The following is a 20,244-nucleotide window of genomic DNA, read 5'->3' as shown; positions in this document are numbered from 1 at the left end:
ACCTCACCCTGTGCTTTGCAGATGAGGAAACTGAGTCCCTCCCCTGACTCCCAGACGGGCTCTCTGCACCCTCTCGTGGGCTGCAGCCTGCGTTTCCTCCTTGACACCTGAGGCAGCACCAGCCTGGGGCCTCACGCCTGGCAGCTGATACGCCAAGGTTCCCTCCTTGCTTTCCAGACAAATCAACATAGATGTGTCTAAACTTACACTGGGCAGCCAAGACAAATGCAAAGCAAAATCTCTGACTTTTGTCCCAGTCAGACACACGCAGACACGGGTTCCCTGCTCTGCCTTGTGCAGAGACAGAGCTGCATCCTGCTCCGGGGACACACACAGCGTCTGCCCACCCTCGCCCTGGGCTGGGGATCACTGTAAACAGTATTCCAAGTCGACAGGGCCCCACCGCAGGAGCATGCCCCCCTCCACACCTGGGGCCACGCCCGGTGGGCCTCGCCAGGGTGGGAGGTCCCTGGCCTCCAGCAGGATCATCTTCCCATGAGCGAGGCTTGGGCGGCACTCTCAGGCCTGTGGGTATTTACCTGTCGCCGAGGGCTTACCCTAATCCTTCTAAATCCCCACGTGCTGTCAGCAAGGACACACAGTGAATCCAAACGAGGCCAAGAGAAACGTGGGCAGATGGGAGGCCGCTGCAGGCTGCCCGGTGCAGCTCGCCCAACAGGGTCTCACGGTGGCAACGCCCATCTCGGGACCAGGCACAGCTGCCCACCCGAGTCCTGACTACAGATGCTGGAAAAGGCAGGCGATTCTCAGGGCGGGGGGTCCTGGAAGCAGGTGGGATGGGGCGAGGGCCAGCTAGGGACGAGTGGCTTGGTGCTGGAGCTTTCCATTCCAGAGACCTTCTCGACCCACGACTCACGGCAGGCTACTCCATCCCTCTGTGCCTCAGTCTCCCCGACGGTGCAATTACCAGCCGCTGAGGTCTCTGTGACTGATGGGCGCACACGGCACAGTCCGAGATGCACACAGCAAGTCCTCCACACATGGGAGCCAGAAAGGAACAGCCACGCACACCCAGGCGGCCGGCCCCACCCCCAGACACGCAGGGGTCAGCAGGAGGACGGAGAAGGTCCCCATCCTAACCCCGGAACGTGCAATCCTATGACCTTCTGCGGCAGCTGGGACTTTGCAGATGGGATTAAATGAAGGGCTTTGCCGCGGGAGACTGTCCTGGAGTATCCAGTGGGCCCATCGTGATCCTGGGATGCTTCCGATTGGAGGAGAGAGAAGCGGAGGAAGATGTGACTATGGAGAAAGGCGCGAGGGTGGAGGACGTCGGGCCGGGGAGAGCAGGAGCCTCAAGGAGTCAACAGAGGCCGGACACGGATCCTCCCCAACCAGCCCCACCAGAGCCTTGCCTGCAGCCCGGGGACTCGGCGATGGGCATCTGACCCCAGAACACAGTAAACTCGTGTCGTCTGAGCTGCTACATCTGCGGTGGTTTGTGCCACAATAAGAAACTGACATGATCCGCAAACCAAGCAAGTTTCTCCCAGAAAAGGCGACGTGGAAGACGAGGTCACACAGACTGAGTCCCTGCACATGGCAGGTGACCCGGGCATGCTCGCCCACTCCCGTAAGCTGCAGGGGTCTCGGAAGCATCAAAGGAGAAGCCGTCAGCACCTGGTAAGTCCCCCCCAAACACCAGCTCCTTCCCTCCCTCCCACCCCCGGTGTGACGTGGGGGTTGGAAGGAAAATGGCCTTTGGGAGCACGTGCTGGTCAAAGATAATTCAGGAGGGCGTTTTTGTTTTGCTTTGTCCTCTTTTGTTTAAGAGCCAGAAGCACAGCTTGTGCATCTGCCACGACAGCAGACAGCCACACACCAGTCAGCCAGTACCGGAGGCCACCAGGAGAGGGCAGCCCCGAGCTCGGGCAAAAAGGCACCAAAATCCTGATGCTTTTAACAAAAAAACACAAAGGATTTTACCAGCCCGGTTTGCAAGACACCACAGTCCCCTCCGGGGACTGGAGGAGCGAGAGCAAGTGCATGAGGTTTTATAAGAACACGCTCGGGAGAACTTTATCGCCCTTGACGGAAAGAAACTTCACTCAGCTTATGGTATTTTTCATAGTGGAATTCACTCGGAGGAAAAATTGCTCCTCCAAAAAGTCAGAATAACAGGCACATTCTTTGAAAAGATGAATGCTTGCCTGCGCTCTCCCGGTTCATGATGAGTTCTGGCATCTACTTAACCACGCTTTCACAGAAAAAAGGAAGGAAGGAAGGAAGGCTTTCCTTAAATTTAACCCAGCTACCTAAGAGAATTCACAAAATTTCCACATTTGAAATTAATACCAGGAAGCAAACATTACAGGTAAATACATACCAAATACACTTCGTTTAAACTTGATTATGAATTTCATTGTTATTTTTTTTTTTTAAAAAAAACCTGCAGGGTAGGATTAGAAAATTACCATTTCTGAAACAAAGAAGTTACAGGTCTTGGCAGCTTCTAGGAAAATCCCACTGCCATTCTCGGGGCAGGAGCAGGAGCAAGGGGGCTGCGTCAGCCACAGGGACCCTGCAGGGCGCCAGGCTTTCAGGATTTTCCAAGTTCTGCTGAGCACCTTGCTGTCTCTCAACCCAAACACCCAGGACACCCGACCCGGGCAGAAAGGCCACGTGTAGACTTGAGGTCCATCCTTTCAAGAGGTGGCGTCAGGGAGCCGGCCCAGACCTTCTCCAGACCTGCAACCAGCCCCAGCGCCGCCCCCAGACCCCACGCCATGGGGGAGTGTTTATGACACGGTCCTGTGTGCAAACCCAGCTCAGATCCGATGTGTCTGAGGCTTCCAGAACCGTCTGAACTCTTCCCTCAGGCCTGGCCCACACTGCCTCCCCAGCGCTGGCAGAGACTGAGGCCGCTGAGAACGCTGCTCTAGGACTGCGTGCTATGTGCCCAGAATCAGGAAACTCCTGCTGGCATCACAGAATCCAGCTCTTCTAATCCCAGGGCCAGTTTTGCAAACCCAGGGTGTCCACGGAGTTTGGACCCACTTCACCTGAGCCTCATACGTGAGCAATTGCGACCAAGCACCTCCTGACACGCTGGGCCTCTGTTCGCTGCCAGCGTCCGAGCCGAGAGACAGCCGGCCCCTCTGCGTGTGCAGCCACGGCCGACTCTGTGACTGTGGCCTGAACATCTGGGTCCCCTCCTGTGTGCGGGGACCACAGTGCTCCAGAACCATCTTTAACATTAAGTGGGAGAGACAGACCAGCTAAAAGCCTGGGGCCTGGGCCTGGACTAAGCGGGACACAGAGCAAGTCTCGCCTACGTGGGCCAGTCTCATGGCCTCACTCACCATCAGTTTCTGATCCACAAAACGGGAACAGTGCCCCCGCCCCCCCCGCCCCCGAAGGGCCTTTGTGAAGATTGAATGAGATTGTACGCAAAGGGCCGGCCAGAACTTACTGTTATTATAACATCATAATGACACAAAGTCTCACATTCCCTGACCTTAAGACTCAATTGAAATACATATTTCTAAAATACAAAGTCTCAATTACTCTTCAAGCCGCGGTGCGGACGAGTTCCCACGCCCTCTTTGCTGTGACTGCACTGCCTTCCACAAGGGTGTGTTTAGTGACCGCGGTCATAGAGGGCAGAGGTCAGGAAGATCCCTGACCCACTGACGTAGGAATCGAGTGGTCTGCAGCACACGTTGCCATTTCCTCGAGCCCAGGTCCTCGTGGGGGCACGGCCACCGATGGCACCTGCCGCGGGAGCCGCAGGGCAGAGCGACGGAGGCGCCGCCACCAGAGCACGTGGCCGCGGGGTGCAAAGGACAGCGCTGTCCCGCCCAATTTGGTTTTTAAACGTGGCTATTGGGAGCCTCACCCCGGTGAGCTGTGGCCCGAGGATGACACACCAGGACGACACGCCAAGCGGCGCTTTTCAGGCTCATCCCTGTGCCGGTCCCACATGCTACCCAACAGAGGCCACTTTCTACGTACAGTATACACGGGCCCCCTTCTGCAGCTTGTGACCCTGGAACCAGGCAAAATTACAGCCGGGAAAGGCTGCTGAAAACCCCCCAAAACAACAGCGCTCTGAAGGGCAGGGGCGCCCCAAGGACAGCCAAAGGGGCCTCAGTCTCCAGCGTGGGCTCTGGATGCTCCCTACAGTGGCCGACGGAGGCAGTGGAGGTCTGGTCTGGGTGCTCAGAACGAAGCCCTTCTCTGGCTACAAGAGCAAGACGGTCCTGGCTTCGAGCTCAGCCGAGCCACCAGCGCGGTCTGAGTCAGCCTTAGCTCAACGCTGCTTCTCTGCCGGGCCAACGTTCTCCGGAGCCGGTTAACACCGTGGGCAGAGACAGAGCCCCGACGTACGATCTCTGGATCCCTGGAAGAGGGTGGCTCTGCGACCCAGCAGCAGTTTCACCTTCTCTGATGCGTGGTTCCGACAGATAGCCCCGGCTCAATACGTTTAACTGTTCACGCACACCTGCCCGCAAGAGAATCTGAAGCGGTGACTGTTCGCTTCATTTATTCAACAAATGTTTAACTGAGTGCCCGTGACATGCTCTCTGCCGCTGGCGTGCTACGTGGAGACTAACTCACAAAGGAGCAGAAGAGGCCGTTAAAGCCAGAGGAAGCGGCCAAGGCCCAGGGGACACAGGATGGGCAGCGGGAGCCTGAAAACCTGGGCTCGGGGCAGAGGCTAGTGTGCACAGCTTCCCCAAGTCAAGGACCGCGTTTGGCTGCAATGACGACAAACCCACTGTGGTGTTTTAACCTTCTTTTTCTCACCTCTCAAAAGGCAATGAGTCCAGGGCTCTGCAGTTGTTCAACGATGCCACCTGGGACCCAGTTTCTGTTCCACCATCCTGATAGTCACAAAACGGCTGCTCCACCTCAGCCATCATGTGCAAGTTCCAGGCAGGAGGAAGACACAGAGCACAGGGCAGAAGGCATGCCCAGCTCAGTCTGTTCCTTTTTTTATCAGGAATAAAAAAACCTTTCCCAGGGGCCTGAACTAACAGACTAACCCAATTAGATACCAGTGACCATAAAGAGGCCACAGTGTCACCGTGGTGTTACAGAGTCTAAGGCTTATATCCTAAAGCAGAGCGCACTGTCAGCCAGGTGCATCGGCCCAGACAAGGTCTGCTAGTGAGGAGAGAGAGAATGGATGGGCGACTTGCAGTGTCTAACAGTCGCAGGCATCCGTGGGCGGCTCATCGTTAGTGCCATCTATCTGAACATCGCGGCAGCTCCCTCTCCGCTGCGAGTTAACCAGAGAGACGCAGAAACATGACCGGTGTCAGCATTTTCTGGCTCATTCATTACTTCATCTGACTGAGACTGACCGCGCAGCCACGGCACGTCCGGCACGGCGCCGGGTGCCGGTATGCAGTGAGACGTGCTGCTGGCCAGCCCGCCCCGCCCTGGAAGAGCTCCCCGTCTACACAGAAGCGGCCACGCCAAACTGCACGGGCAAAGAGGCTACATTCAACATACGTGTAAAGACAAGGTGACATACCTCCGGCCATGCCCACTAGAGTTTGATAAACTCTTAGATATTGATTCCAGATACCTGCATTTGATCTCTCTTCAACCAGGCCTCTCTAGGTACCTCTGAATACAAGCGAGTCATTCATTCACTCAACAATCCATTGTCTACTCTGCTTCAGGTGCGGTGCTGGGCGCTGGGGAAGCACGAGGCAGATGATAATGCTCGTCTACTCAGCATCCACTCCTCCTCCTTCCTTCCTGAACCAGAATCCCAATTCTGTGCTACATGAGCAGTTTGCTCCCCTAGCAGGTGATGGATTATAATGGGTCTAAGTCAAACAAGACAATGCAATTCTCTGCATTTCTGCACTCCCCATAGCTGGGAGTGCCACGTGACCTAGTTCTAGCCAACAAGAACTTCTGCAGGGATTCGGAAAAAGTGTTTGCTTTCCTGATATGGGGAAGGGATGCAGGCAGTGCTACTATGACCTCCTTCTCTGTGCTCCGAACTCAGATGCAACACCTGGAACCACAGCAGCCACTTTGTAATGATAAGGCAATAAATGACAAACTAAGGCATATGATGGTGTCACAGATCTGGCTTTAGCCCTTGAAAATCTATCTCTACATTCATTGTTATATGAGAAAAATTAACCCCATTTATTTAAAATTCTGTTAATTCGGTTTAATCCTGTTGGCCAATAATACCCAGAAACAATATAAATGGTAAACAAGAATTACAGCATTCCTGTCCTCATGAACCTGACAGTTTAAGAAAGGAGATGATTGACCAGATGAGATTAATTCTCTGATAAGGAGTCGGGGTATGGTTAGCAGGTACATGAGATGGTCCCAAACTACTTAGGGGATGGGGAGAGGGCCGGCTGTGCTCAGGAAGTCTCGTTAAACTAAGTCATTAGAAACAAAGCTCCTCTTTTCCATATTTTCTGAACGCGCAGTGCACCCACTTTCCCAGACGATGCCAAGACCCCGCCCCCAGCAAACCCTTCTACTCACCCGTCCCCTCTTCCCCAAGATTGAGGGGAGACAGGACTCATGAGCCATTAGTTCCCACTACGCCTCCTGTAACTGTCTCACCCTTATGAGGTTTTGCCTCGAAGCTGGTCTGGGTTTGCCCAGAACTCTGCCCGGCAGGCAGGAGAGCAATGCAGGTCACCGCGCCAGGCTGCAGCTTGCGGGAGGGCTGACTGTTAATTATTAACAAAGCAGAGAAAAAGACACCAGGTTAGCAACTGCCCCGGACTAAACTATAGCTTAGAGAACATTCCATTTCAGCCTAAGGAAAACAGCTTAACCATCCTATTTTAGATATTGCCATGCATCAGTGATCATGGCCATAAGTGAATTATCCTAAAAACAAAACGACAGCGTAAAGCATGTGCAATTACATACAAATTCTTGCCAGTGAAAGCGCAGACAGGAGACCCGAGGCAGAGGGGATCTAGAAACGCTACGGATCAGCCCGCGAACACCCGCACTGCCACACTGCGAGGCTCCACTTCGCAAGAGGTTCGCAATTCATAGTATTCGCTACCCTATTGGGGGAAACTATTTTAAGCCTAATTAGCATGAAATTTTTAGAATGCAAATGCTTTTCATTTAGACATAAAACAAAATGCCACGACATTTCTTCCATCCATTTATCATAAACAAGTTAATTACTGTGTAACAAATCACTCCTGCTGGAATCTGTGTGTTCGGGGCTTCTGGTGAGCTGACTCAGGCGGAGAGAAGGAACCGCAAAGTAGTCGTTAATAGCTGATGGCACACTTAGAGTAAAATGGGGATGCTCTGAAGCTTTGCTTGTCAAATTAAGGTTAAGCTCTCTCCGTTGGAATAACTCAATTATAAGTAGTCATTATCTATTTAACTTGATTCCTACCAGATTAACAGAAACACCATGCTTCTTATTTCCTTATGACACAGGCATCCTCTCCATGGGCCGCGTAGTTGCAAAGTTTTCTACATACGTAGGGAAATGGTTATATGTCCCGGCTTGAGTGTGTGTCAGCGTTTGCCTCTGTATGTGAAAAATGATTTGTAAGACATAAAAACATCTCTTTGTTCCCGAGATTCCACACCTTTAGAAGAGCAGCAAGGGGAAGAAAACGGAGAGGGTGGCCCGTGCAGGTGAGGGAGAAGCAACACAATTACAGCACACCCAGAGGAGGGGACAGAGGACCCAGGATCCCCGGATGCTCAGAAGAGACCCTGTGGTTCTTCTCTGGACCAGGCCTGGGCTGGGCGCATCTCCCGTGTGAGTGAGTGCTTGGAAAACAATCCGCGCACACGCAAAGTCCATGAGCTGGTCCAGGTTCACCTAGCATCATGTGACTCTTTGTCCCCTACTGTCCCCTACTAAGTGAATACCACCTGGGCACAGCACCCAGGCCGACACCTGGCCAGGTGTAGCCTGCTCCACCACTCCAGCCTAGAGCAGAGCGCGGTGTGGCCTGGACCAGCGGGACTGAGCAGCCCGAGCAGCTCATGATGACGGAGGAGACACAGTTGTTTGAAACCTCACATTGTGTTGTAAAAAGTATGAGAATTTGTCATTCTCTTCTATAGTAGGCGGTACTTGCTATTAATAAAAGAGAGGCTTTTTTTTCTTAAGTCCTTGAGTAAAACAGATACGCCGAGATCTTATCACGTTCAGCCACACACTCAGGCAGGCTGATGGGTGCCAGTTTCAGCACAGCTGAGGTGTCCAGGACGTGTGGACAGTGGGCTGCAGTCAGGGCCCCACAAGCTGTGTGGGACAGTGCGACGTGCGGAGAGTGGGGGAGTCCCTGGGGCCCTCTCCGCAGATCCTCAGGGATTCTTAGTGACCCAGAGGGTCGTGAAGATGGTCTTCCCGTTCTAACACCAAAATGACATACACACACCGTTAATGGAACATCTCTAGAAAACTCTTTATCACGTATGCCTACTTAGACCGTGCATCCATTCTGCTCCTAGGCCAACAGCCTGGAGATCTTTATATTTTCGTGGTGATCAATGAGTGAGTCAATAGTACCACAATTCAGATACCAAGAAATAAGTATTTTGGATTCGGTGCAAAATAAAAATCCTGATTCACATAGCCAGGAATAAGCAAGGTAAGTCAGCACGCTCTGTCTTGAAAGGTAAGGATCTGAACAAGTACCTGGGTGGGGGACAGAGCCCACCCGCGTGTGCACACACGGGACCTGCGTCAGCTCTTGAGGGAAGATTCTATACTCCCTGGAACACAAAACTGGTAGGGAGGTCAACAGTCTGAGGATATGCAGGTGCGAATGTGAAATTTAGCTTTGATACTTTATGGGAGGTTTGCTTTCTCCACCGCTTTGAAATCAAAGCCTGCCACTCTGGGAAGCTCGTGCCAAGAGGGAAAGCCCACCGCCAAGGTGTGCACGGGGCAACCTGGAAACCTCGGGAAGGAAGGGCTGACTGACTCGCCTTCCCGTGCCAATGTGAAGTTTTCTTAGTTTGTCTTGAAAGGGGGACGTATTGAATATGCAGAATGATCTAGTGTCATCTGAGTTGTGAAGTGTCTCTCACTTCCCATCACAAACGTGGATGCAGCCCTGCAACGCGGTGCAGCGGGGTGGCAGCCCCTCCCGCGTGTGTGCGTGTCGTCGGCGGGGCAGTGATGAAAATGAATGCCACATTGTGAACAGAACGTCTGTGGGCTTATTTACTGCGTTTCCAACAACACTGTCTGCTCTATCATGCATTTCAAAGCAGGGGTAATTTAAGTATCCAGAATTTCATACATAAAAATACTTGGTAAGAAAGTCTCTCTCTGCACATTATTTGGGTGATGCTACATCCGAACTCTAATTTGTTGCCCAGGAAATGATTCACTTCACTCAAAAATGGCAGGGATGGCGAGTCATCCACCTGCGATGCAAGATGCCTTTTAGGTCGACCAGCCTGCACCTTGTTGACTTCACAACCACCACTTTGCAGAAAGCACAGCACTGAGACTCCAAGGCCTGGCCTCTTCCATGGGACTATGCAATTCACTCCCACCCGCCAGGCCCCGCCCCTACCTTTGAGTAGCTTCTCCCCTTCCAGGATATTTTGGGAGATTAAGGCCGTGTAATCTTCTTCCGAGAACCCAGCCTTGCAGGTCTCTCTGGCTGTAAGATCCTCATTAAGGGCCTGGGAACAGAAAGAAGAGTGGGTGAAACAAAATAAGTTCACAGGGGTTTAATCCAACCTATGTGGCCAGGGCCCTGCTGCGCAAAAGGTCTCTGGCTGGGAGGAAAACACGGACAAACCAGTCTCCACCCAGAGGTGGAATCTGTCGGATGCTCAGGTCTCTGGGGACTGAAAGGACCATTAGCTTAGACTGCAGACTGGGGGACCCTCCCCAGCGGGGGCGCAGCGGGATATGCTGTAAGGAGTGAAGGCCAGCGACAGCAGGCTGGCCTGTGGGACATGATTGGCACAGGGAAAGCTGGGCATGTCCAAAAGGCAGAGGCTGAGGCCTCAGTGTCAGCTCTGAAGGGAGGGGCGACGGAATGAGCCGGGCCCTTGTCAGAGCCATGCAGGCTTGGGAGGTGGAGAGGCAGCTTCCTGAGTCTCCTCTCTGGGGTCACCCGGGAGGTGGAAGGACACGTTCCAGGACCAGAGCGGGGCAAAGACGGCCGCTCCGCAGGAGGCTTCGAGGAGGTGGGAGTGGCTGCCCCTCCAGTCTTCTCCCCGCTTCCCTGGACACTTGTGCACCCACGCAGCCCCTTCTACAGCCCAACCAGGCGAAAGAGCTCCCCTATCTGACCAGAAAGGGTGAGCGTCCTCCTGTCCTGGGGAGCTCGCTTGTCTTCCCTGCCCAGTCGGGAAGTCTAGGGTCCGCGGCACAGGAACGGGAGGATGGGGTGGGTGGACGACAGGGCCCCCTCCCAGGCTCTGGGAGTGGGCACCACCAACAAGCAGGGCGCGGGGCTGTGGGGGTGGAGGGAGAGGCAATGCAGCAGCAGGGAAGCCAAACCCGCCACGGGAGAAGGAGCACAGCGGCGCGGCTCCCCAGCGTGAGAGTGAGCCAGGGAGCCCGGGGCTCAGCCCGCACCCCGCAGTCGCGCCCTGGTCGGGCCGCTGGAGCGGAACATGCCTCCCGCGGGCGCCTTCTCCGGCCCTGCGCGCCGCCGACGCCCGCGCGGCTTCGGCTGAGGAGGCTGCCCGGCCCGGGGATCGAGGCCGCCCGACGCGGGCCGCGGAGTCGGGCGCACCTCCGCCCCAAAGCACCAAGGGGCAGGGCGAGCGGGATGCGGGTCATTCCTTGGGGGGAAAAAAGTCCAAACCGTGGCTCCTTTCCCCGGGAACAGAACCTTAAATAGCGCCCGAAGCCCGGGGAAGGCTAAACTCGTCCAGGAAAGTTTCGGCCCGCCCGGGCCCCGTGCCCAGCGCATCCCCGAGCGCCCCGCGGCCTCGGAGCGGGCCTCCCGCCGCCACACTTGTTTATTTCCGAGGTTACCACAGCGCGGCCCGGGAGGAGGCAGCGAGGCCGATCGGCCACGAGAGGGGGTCCCTGCAACTCCCGCCGCCCCTCCGCCTCGGCCTCCGCCCAGGGGCGCCCCCGGAGCTGCCACGCACGCTGCCCCCGCGGGCCCTGCGCCTCACCGGGCGCACAGCGAGGCTGGGATCGGGCCCGCGGGGCTCCGCAGGAGGAAAGCGGGCGCCCGGCTCAGTCTCCCGGGGCGCGCCCTCGCCCTGCGCCCGCCGGGTGGTACCCAGCTTCCTGGCCCCGCTCCGAGCCGCGAGGCCCCGCCAGACACACGGGCTCCAACCCGCGTCTCAGGCTCAGCGGCGAGGGTGCCCAGTGGTCCACATCCGCCTCCCACCCGCAGCAACGGTCCCGCCGGCAACCAAGGACTGAGGCGGCACCATGCAGAGGACCCCAGCCCCGGGCAGGAGCGGCCAGACCGGGAGCCCCCACTCCCCGACCCCTGGCCCGCTGCCTCCAGCTCTGCTCGCCCGCAGCCACGGCCCGGGCTGGGCTGGCCAACTCCGGAGGCGCGCGGCTCCCGGGCGATGGAGGGCGCGCCGGCTCCGCCAGTGGGCAGCCTGCCCTGGGCAGGCGAGCCAAGCTCCGGGCAGCGGCCGCGGGCTTGGAGCGGCCAAAGGATGCTCAGCGGGTGCCTGTGCGGGCAGAGCTCTCTGGGTCCCCCACACAGCTGCACTCCCACCCGGCTCTGCACCGCCGCTCCCCGCCGCCCCGGCGGCTGCCGCCGACCGCAGGCAGCTTCACCGGGTGCGGGCGCCGGGCTGGATGCAGCGGCGAGCGCGGCGGGGGCGCCTGGCGCGGGCTGGGGAAGCCCGGGAGAGCCCAGCGGGTGTGTGCGCGCCCCGCCGGCTCCGAGGGCGGCCCCGCGCTGCCCCGGGCTCCCGAACGGCCGGGCCGGGAGGCGGCAACTTACCCGGAGCGCACCGGAGAGCGAGAGCAGCACGAGGAGCACGCCGGAGCCCGCGGTCATCTTCCCCGCCGCGCCGCGCCCCGGCGCCCGCCCGGCGCCCGGAGCCCGCTCCCCGCCGCCGCTCCGATCGCCGCCGCCGCCGCTTCCGCGGGCCGATCCCGAGCCTCCAGCCCGGCTGCGCCCGCCGCGCTCGCCGCCTCGGCTCCGGGAGCGAGGCCAAGTCCGGCCGGCGGCGCGCTCCCTCCGGCCGGTGCGTCCGCCGGCCTCGCAGCCGCCCGCGCCTCTGTTCCGCGCGCTCCGAACTGCAGGTGAAGCCGCGGGGCGGCCCCGCCGAGGCCCCGCCCCGCGGCCCGGCCCCTGCGCTGCCGGCTGACGCGGGCCTTAAAGGCGCCGCGCCCGCGCCCGCGCCCGCGCCCGCCCGCCGCCCGGCTTCCCCGCCCGGCCCCCGCCCCGCTGGGCGTCTGGAGCCCGGTTCGGCCGAAGGGTCAAGGACACTCAGTCTCCGGGGGCGGAGGAGGGAGGGCCAGGGCGCGAAGGTTGGAGAAGGCACCGAGGTTCCCGCCCCAAACCCAGGGCACCCTTCTGCATGGGGCGCCCCGCGGTCCTAGTCCAGCCCCCTGCCCGGGCCGCGGTGGGAGAGGATGCCTCCATTCTGCTCCTTATTTTTCAAGTGTCGTCTTAGCCCTGACGCAGGCATACCTCAGGGCCTCAAACCCAGGTCAGGCAGCTGGGGGGCGGGGGGGGGGGTGGTGGTCACCAACTTGAGAGACTAGCAGAGGAGAGAGGACCGAGGCCCAGACTTCAGCCTGCAGGGCTTCGCCCACCCTCCTGCTATCGGAAGGCTCGGGGTCTGGGCCCGTCTCTAACGTAAGCAAAGGGCAAGGTACTAATTCCTGTTTGAGCATCAAAACATACTGTGAGGCCTGCGAAGCCAAGAGAGAAATTCTGGGCTCTAGGACGGGAGGAACTTCCCAGAGCTGTCAGGAGGGTCGGGAAGACAGGCGGGGCTGGGGGGGCTGGATGCTTGTGCTCTGCACGGGGGCTTTCTGAACTGGGGGGACACTTCCTTACAGGATTATTAAGTAAAAAAAATGCGTGTGTGTGTGTGTGTGTGTGTGTACTGCTTGGAAGGTGAGTAAATGTTTCTGCATGTTTCCTTTTGGCTTGGGGATTTAAAGAAAAGTGGTTTTGTTTGCTCAAATATTTCAAAATTTCTTTGTCTTGCTTTGGAGGAGCTCTGTGTCCAGAATACATTAGTTCTGGTTTAAGAAATACATTGGAAAGGCAGAGGCAGAAGGCTGAGTGACACTGTAGGCTTCAAGTTCAGAGTCAACTCGGGCAGCACCTTCCTGTGTTTTTCCCAGAACCTTCGCACCGCGGGAGGGTGGCCTGCTGGTCAGTGTTCTGCCTTACACGTAAGGAGATCAGGTTCTGGATAACCCAAGAGGAGCAGAGTAAGCTCTATATCCGAAAGCGCAAGGCTAGATTTGGTTTCTCAACTGCAGCTTTGGGACTACTGAACCGGATGTGAAATCTGCACCACCTGCCACTCCTACCCCGGTCCTGTCCCTTTCTCAGCCTGGTGGGAGAAGAGGTTACACTTTCCATGGCCTGGTTTGCCGCTGTGTTTGGTTTGCTCTGAGTCCTGCGTAGGCAGTGAGGTCTCGTGACTAAGCCCAAGGTCCACACGTGGGTGAGGCCACGCCACTCCTCAGCCACGTGCCCACACCTGCTTCTCTCCTTATTCAAGGTGCTTCATCCCTGCCCAGGTGACCTCAGAAGCTGCCCAAGCCTGCTTTGAACACCAAGTCCCCTCTCCAGTCTTGTGTCCCTTGCCTATTATCTTGAAAAGTCCATTGCAGGGGCCATGCCTCTGTCTGAAAATGACGTGAGCATTATGCAAATGGTTTCTTGGGAGAGGTGACACATACCGTAGCATTTGCTCTAATGTGCTGCGTGAAACTACTCAAGTGCTAACAAGCGTGTGCATCTGAAAATAAAAAGATGGGGGCGGGGCAGGACAGGTGGGTCCTGAGGTCCAAACACTGGGTTAAACATGTCTCCCTCTGCTCCTGAATGTCTGAGTCTTGACTCTACTAAACGACATCATGACTTCCAGACGGGGTAAATTCTGACAATAACCAACCCTTAGGAGGTGCTGTGTGCCAGGCACAGCCGTGGGAGCTCTGTGTAAATCAACCCTTGGAATCCTCCTAACTGCATGAAGTGGGTTTGTTATCACCCCGTCGTGCAGTCAGGCAGAGGCAGTGGGGAGGTCGGGCGCAGGTACCAGCGTTCTAACCCAGGCCCGGGGGCCTTGGCGTGTGCAGCACTGCCCAACCTCGTTTGTTCAAGGAAACCTTCCTATGCGTATAAATGCCTCACAGGAACTTGCATTTTCAGGAATACAGTTCTGGAAGCACTGCAGTAACTGATGCAGGTCCAGCAGGGAGCATTGGTTTATCAGACTTGCTCCGAGAAGCAGTGCAGATACGAGAGGGGAGGGAAAACATGATCTAAAATACCAAGCGGTGCTTGCAAAGGGTGGTCCACAGCGTGGTCACCCCAAGTGTGACCCCCAGGCCAGCAGCACCAACAACCCACGGGGGCTTGCTAAAAATGCAGACCCCAGGCCCCAGACCTACCGTATTGGTATTGAGTCTGCGCTTTAAGAGGATTCCTGGCCACACCCACCTCTGGCCCTGGGTCATTTGCACCAAAGTCATGGAAAAGGCAGATTCCTGGGCTCTCCCTGAAACCCACACACTGGGAGCTTTGGGGAGGGAGGACTGGGACCTGGCCTTTTAACAACCTCTTTTGTCGGTGTCTAGCATTTGAGAACCACCAGCCCAGCCCACAGCCAGTACCCGCCAGGTGACGCACAGCAGCCAGGAGCATCATAAACATGCTACTTCCTGGGCCTCCTCCTGGATCTGCAGAGTCTGGGCCTGTGGGAATGCAGCCTGGGACTCCGCCTGAGGAAGCTGGGGACACACTGGCACAGTCACGGGAGAGGGGGCTCACCTGCCCCTGCCCCGCCCTGCACGGGGAGGGTGGCAGTGGGCCTCCGCACACTGGTTAAAAAGCCCTGGAGAAAAGTGTGCTTTTGTGTCTAAGAGAGATTAAGAAAATGCACTGGGGAGGGCACCGAGTGACTCTTTCCTCTCCACACCTGGAAACTGTTGACTGTAATTGGACCACAGATGTTTGCTACGCTCCGTAGCTGCTCCCCTCGCCTCCCGCTTGCGGAGGCGGGTCTGGGAAGGGTTCGTCTTCAGAACCAGAGCAAATGCTTGCAGCAGGGCTGCATCGCCCTGTCTTTGTGTCAGATGTTAATTTGTTTTCCCCACTGTTTATCACAATTTTTTAAAGATACTTCAACGTTAGACCAAAAAAGCTGTTTTGTAAAGAAAGCAGGGGAGATGTTAGCAGAAGATTTGTTCATAGAATGAAACAGTATCTTTGTGGGCGACTGAAGACGTTCGTGGCACTGCAGGAATGGATGAAATCAGCCTGACGCCAGCCCTAGAGAACCTGCGCCTGGAACAGAGAAGCTCGAGAGGGAGAGATGGAGAGACCGAGACAGACAGCGCAAGCGAGAGCAAGACGGCGCTGGTCGCTCCCCTCCTTCCGTTCCAGCAACGCTCGCGCTGAAGCAGAGTGACGTCGGGGACAAAGGAGAGAACGGTGCTATTATCATTACTGTTTTCATTTTTACCACCATTGTCTTTCTCCTTTAACTTGGACTGATAGCAATATTTATTGTGTGCCAGGTCCTATGTTTACGGTTTTTGAGTTACTGTCTCGTGCCATTGTCACACAGGAAGGACCTTGCCCTGACGGAAGACAGACTTGGACATGTGAGTGGCCTGTCTTGGGCCACCAGCTGAGACTCAACAGGAGGCCTCGTGACTCCGAACCGAGGGGCGTGACCGTGAGGCTGCCCCTTGGTGCAGAGATCGGGGAGATGTGCACACGTCCCCCCCGCCCCCCCCAGCCTTCCTTCTTTCCCTCCCGCAGGCAGAAGCCTGGCCCCGCAGTCCAGCGGGAAGCCCAGGGCCTCCCAGGCTCCCTGCCTCGGCCCCTGCAGTGCCCTCCACGGGCCACCTTCACCTTGCCAGGAGGTCGCCCCCTCCCTCTGCCTTGCACTGCCCTTTCTCCTGGGCCACTGAATTGGTCCAGGCTGCCCTGGGACATCTTTCACCTCTCTCTTCACTCACAGTGCGGTGGAATTGCTGTCTGTGTCTGTCCCCTGGCCACTCCAGAGCCTAGGGGCCATGCGGCCCAGGGTCCCACCCTCCAGAGGCCCCCAGTGGGTGGATGAATAAAGAAATGACACCAACCATGGCCCAGGTGGGCTGCACTCGTGACCCTGGGGTACTTCCTACGCTCCCCATTATACAGAGGAAGAAACTGAGGCCCGAGGCAAGCGGAGCACCCCTAACCACGCCGCTGCCCCCGGGAAGGATGCCCTGTTTGCTGGGTTTTGAGGAAGAAGGAGGGAAGCTGTGCCTGCAGCTCTGGGAGTTGGAGTTGGAAGGAAGGACTTGGAATCTTTGGAAATTTCTAGGTTGCAGGCAGTGCAGCTCAGAGGGAAAAAGATCAGAACAGTTGAACCACGCAACTCTCAAAGGTACGGGGTCTGCCGGAGGAGCAGAGGGGCACGTCCTGGCAACAGCGGATGGGGAGGCTGTTTCAGGATCCGGGTCCTTGTTTTGTTCATGTTTTTGCTACCTGTTTGTTCCCATCTGCTGTTAGAAAGGAGGGGACACCAGTGGTGGGAGCTGCAAGGCGCGTGTCACGGGGAGGCCAGTCACAGAGCTTCGCTCGCGACCTTGCCGGCGTCGGCCTGGCTGGTTTGTAGACGCGGCCCGACGGAGGAGCAGTGAGGTCAGGAAGCCCCGGCTGGAATGGGCGCCGCTGACGTGGGTGGATGAATAGTGTCAGCCTGACTGTGCACCTTGTCACATTCCCGTATCCCCTGGGGACATGGGTCCCCGATCCCAGAGCACCTGCTCCCTGGACCTCCTAGCAGGGGGTGGAGCCATGTCCTTCGTGTCTTGGAGTGAGTGCATTCACCAGCCCGGATCCTGAGACCATCAGGGTGGGGCAGAGAATTGATTTTTTCCTTTATCCTTTTCCCTTTTTTGTTGATTCTTCCCCCAAGCATATCCCAAGGCCATCCACTTCCCTCCAGCCGGAACTCTGAGCCCTGCCATGGCCACCTGGGTCCTGGCAGCAGTGTCCCCTAACTGCTGTCTCTGCAAACCCGGCCCCAGGGGCGCCCAGTGAAGACTGAGTTCCAGACAGCCCCAAGCCCCCAGGTGGCCTCCGTGGACCCTCGATTGTCTCTCCATGGCCTGCAAGGCCCTAAACCACCCGGCCCCTGCCTGAGACTTAAGCCTGGACCCCCACAGCCCACAACTCGTACCCACAGGCCTCGTGGCTCCTCCAGAGCTGGTTCCTGCATCCAGGTCTCTGAACCTGCTGTTTAGAACATCCTCCCAGATTCCCCGTGGCCAATTGCAGCTCAGCACACAGGCTTCTGCTCAGAGAGGTTGCAGCACCCTGCAAGCCTGCCCGTCCCACCGCCCCAGCAGCCAGGCCTGCTCACCCCCTCACTCGGTTCTTGCAGCTCCCCAAGTATCTCCAGAGGGGCAGGGGCATCTGCCTGCATATGGCCCGTCCCTCCCCAGCGCCGAGGGCATGGCCTGGCACGAAGGTGTGCAGCAGGCATCTGAATAATGAACGTCCGGATGCACGGTGGCCGCCCGGAGGGGAGGTGCGGTTTCCCAGGACTCGGCCTCGCAGGAGTGGGGCAGGGCCCGCAACGCCACACCTGCACAACCGCTGCCCTGCAAGTGGGAGGAGGGAACGAGAGGACACAGTGGGACCAGCAAGGTGGCCCGGTGAACCCGCCAGCGACACGAGATTCCAAAGGCGAGGGGGAGGGAGTGCAAGGAAGACGATAAAACAAATGTCCGCGGAGAGGAAAGCAAATCACACAGTAAAATAAGCAACATCGGATTGAAAGGGAGGAGGAAATCGGGGGAGATACTGGGTGGCTGGAGAGAGGCAGTAAGACCCCAGAGAGACCAAGAAAGTGGAAAGGAAGGGGACAGTGGCTTTGAACGTTAAAATACCTGCCTGGCGCTGTGAGACTGCCGGGAGCGCAGGGACACGGGGTGTGTCTGGCGGACACGGCTCCCACCCACCGAGAGCAGGGCTGGGGCCCTGCAAGTTACGGTTCACCGGGATTACTGCTGGTCACGTCTCCAGAGCACGAGCCCCAGGCTGCTGAAAGCTGGCAGGTCCCTTGGGGAGGGGGAGAGGCCACTCCCTTCTGCTCAGGTAGCGTGCAGGGAGGTCCAGGAAGGGTGGGCACTGGCTAAGCACCCTGTGCTGGGAAGCAAGCCCTCCGCCAGCCCCAGGGGCAGCGCCCTCCTTTCCTTTGGGGGTCTGCAGCTGGAGCCCAGACAAGATGGACAGGCCGAGGGGAGGCACCGCCTGCCCAAACGCACAGTCCCTTCAGAGACCCACTTCCTGGTCCCGAAGCAAAACCACCTGAATATGCGAATGTGCGGACCCCGCCCAGCCCTGCAGACTCAGGCTCAGCACATGTCCTTAGGGCCTGAGGAACAGTTCCACACAGCCCCAGGCGACTCTGAATTGGTGTTTCATCTCTGTAGAGGCCGCAGTCACTTCCAAATGTCCCCGTCTCCAACACCGTGTTGGGATTTAAGTTGTGACATCTTCCCAGTAAGCGGCTGCCACGGGCTGGCAAATGGAGGCCTGGTGTGGTGGAGGGAAACCTGGCAGGGATCCAGAAGTGGCCGGATGTCCCCCTGGGGGGTGACAGTGGGATTCTCAGATCAGCCAGGCGGGGCCTCCAGGTGACCCAGCACCACGTGGGGAGCAGAGAAGAGAGACGAAGAAGGAAGAGGGGTGATCCTGACCCTCTGGGCTAATCAGGCAAACGGGTGGAACTGGCGCCGAGGAACAAGGTCCCTCCACAGCCAGCGGCCAGGGCTGGAGGGCCGGCCATGTGCAGAGGGGTGGCGCGTGCAGACAGGTCAGTGGTGAGGGGCGCTGGGGCGTCAGAGCGTGGCGTGTGGTGTGCCCACAGGTCAGCAGGTGCGGGCCCCGGGCTGAGATCTGCACGCAGCCTTTCCGCCTTCGCTGCCTCTCCCCAGTGGTTTCTTCTGGAGCATTTGTTCCCAGGACGAGGGAAGAAGAGTGTCAATTGCAGAGCATCTAGAAGGATCACAGGCGTTCTCCAGAGACTGTGGGCTTTCCCACAGGACCACAGGCACCTGCCTTGTAAATCGAAGATGAGGAAGGCCCCTTTGGTTCACCCACCAGGGTCTTTGTTTCGCATACTTGGCTCGTGTGCATGGATGAATGAGAACAGCAGGGATGTCGGCCCAAGACGTCCCCCTCTGTCGAGTCCTATGTGAAGGATTCAAAGCCACCTCCCCCATCCCTGCCGGATCCTCCAAATTCGTCAGTGAATTCAGAGCTCCGGCTACGCGCAGGTGCTGTGCTACATCTCAGGGGTGCACAGCTAGGGATGAGACGGACTCGGCCGCTGTCCCCCCGGACCTGGGACCAAGAGGCCAGGTAGGGGAGCTCGGGGAGCCCTGCATTGCGGGGGCCTGGCACGTTCACACCTATCATCACAGCTCCCCCACTGCCTCCCGTGCCGGGGCGGGACTTGTATCAGCCTCAACTCATAGGGAGAAAACACAAACAGTTCTGGTTCTGAGATCAGAGAACAAGTGCCCCTCCCACCTCCCCGGAGCCCCAGGGCTCAGCTACCCAGGGCTGTGGCGGGCAGTCACCTGCTGTTCCAGCTGAGGCCAGCTGCTTCTCTGAATTTCTCAAAGTCTCTAACTTCTGTTTACTATGAATAGTAGACCCTCCTGGGACCCCCCCAACCCCGTGTTTTTTTTTAAATTATTTAATAATAGACTTTATATTTTAGAGCAGTTTTAGGTTTATAGAAAAATTGAGCAGAGTGTGTGGCGTGTTCCCGTACACCTGGTCCCCCCACCCCCCACGTACACAGGGACGCAGCTTTCTTTTTTTCTTTTCTTTCCTTTTTTTTTTTGAGACAGAGTCTCACTCTGTTGCCCAGGCTAGAATGAGTGCCGTGGCGTCAGCATAGCTCACAGCAACCTCAAACTCCTGAGCTCAAACGATCCTCCTGTCTCAGCCTCCCGAGTAGCTGGGACTACAGGCATGCACCACCATGCCCGGCTAATTTTTTCTATATATATATTTTTAGCTGTCCACATCATTTCTTTCTATTTTTTTAGTAGAGATGGGGTCTTGTTCTTGCTCAGGCTGG

General features: G+C 57.4%; 1 protein-coding gene across 2 annotated transcripts in view; it reads right to left on the bottom strand.

The window, feature by feature from the left end:
- Positions 1-11,954, bottom strand: part of CDH4 (cadherin 4) — a 360,186-nt gene extending 348,232 nt beyond the window's left edge. For both annotated transcript variants that reach the window (XM_069495829.1, XM_069495828.1), the window contains exons 1-2: positions 11,898-11,954; positions 9,531-9,642 (exon numbers count right to left, since the gene is read on the bottom strand). In XM_069495829.1, the coding sequence (XP_069351930.1) occupies positions 9,531-9,642; positions 11,898-11,954 (169 nt within the window). The remainder of the gene's footprint in view (positions 1-9,530; positions 9,643-11,897) is intronic.
- Positions 11,955-20,244: the final 8,290 nt, after the last annotated feature.

This window comes from Eulemur rufifrons, chromosome 20, assembly GCF_041146395.1.
Source record: "Eulemur rufifrons isolate Redbay chromosome 20, OSU_ERuf_1, whole genome shotgun sequence".
Classification (NCBI taxonomy): Eukaryota; Metazoa; Chordata; class Mammalia; order Primates; family Lemuridae; genus Eulemur; species Eulemur rufifrons.
The sequence above is the reverse complement of the archived record's forward strand: the minus strand, read 5'-3'. Positions and strand labels throughout refer to the sequence as shown.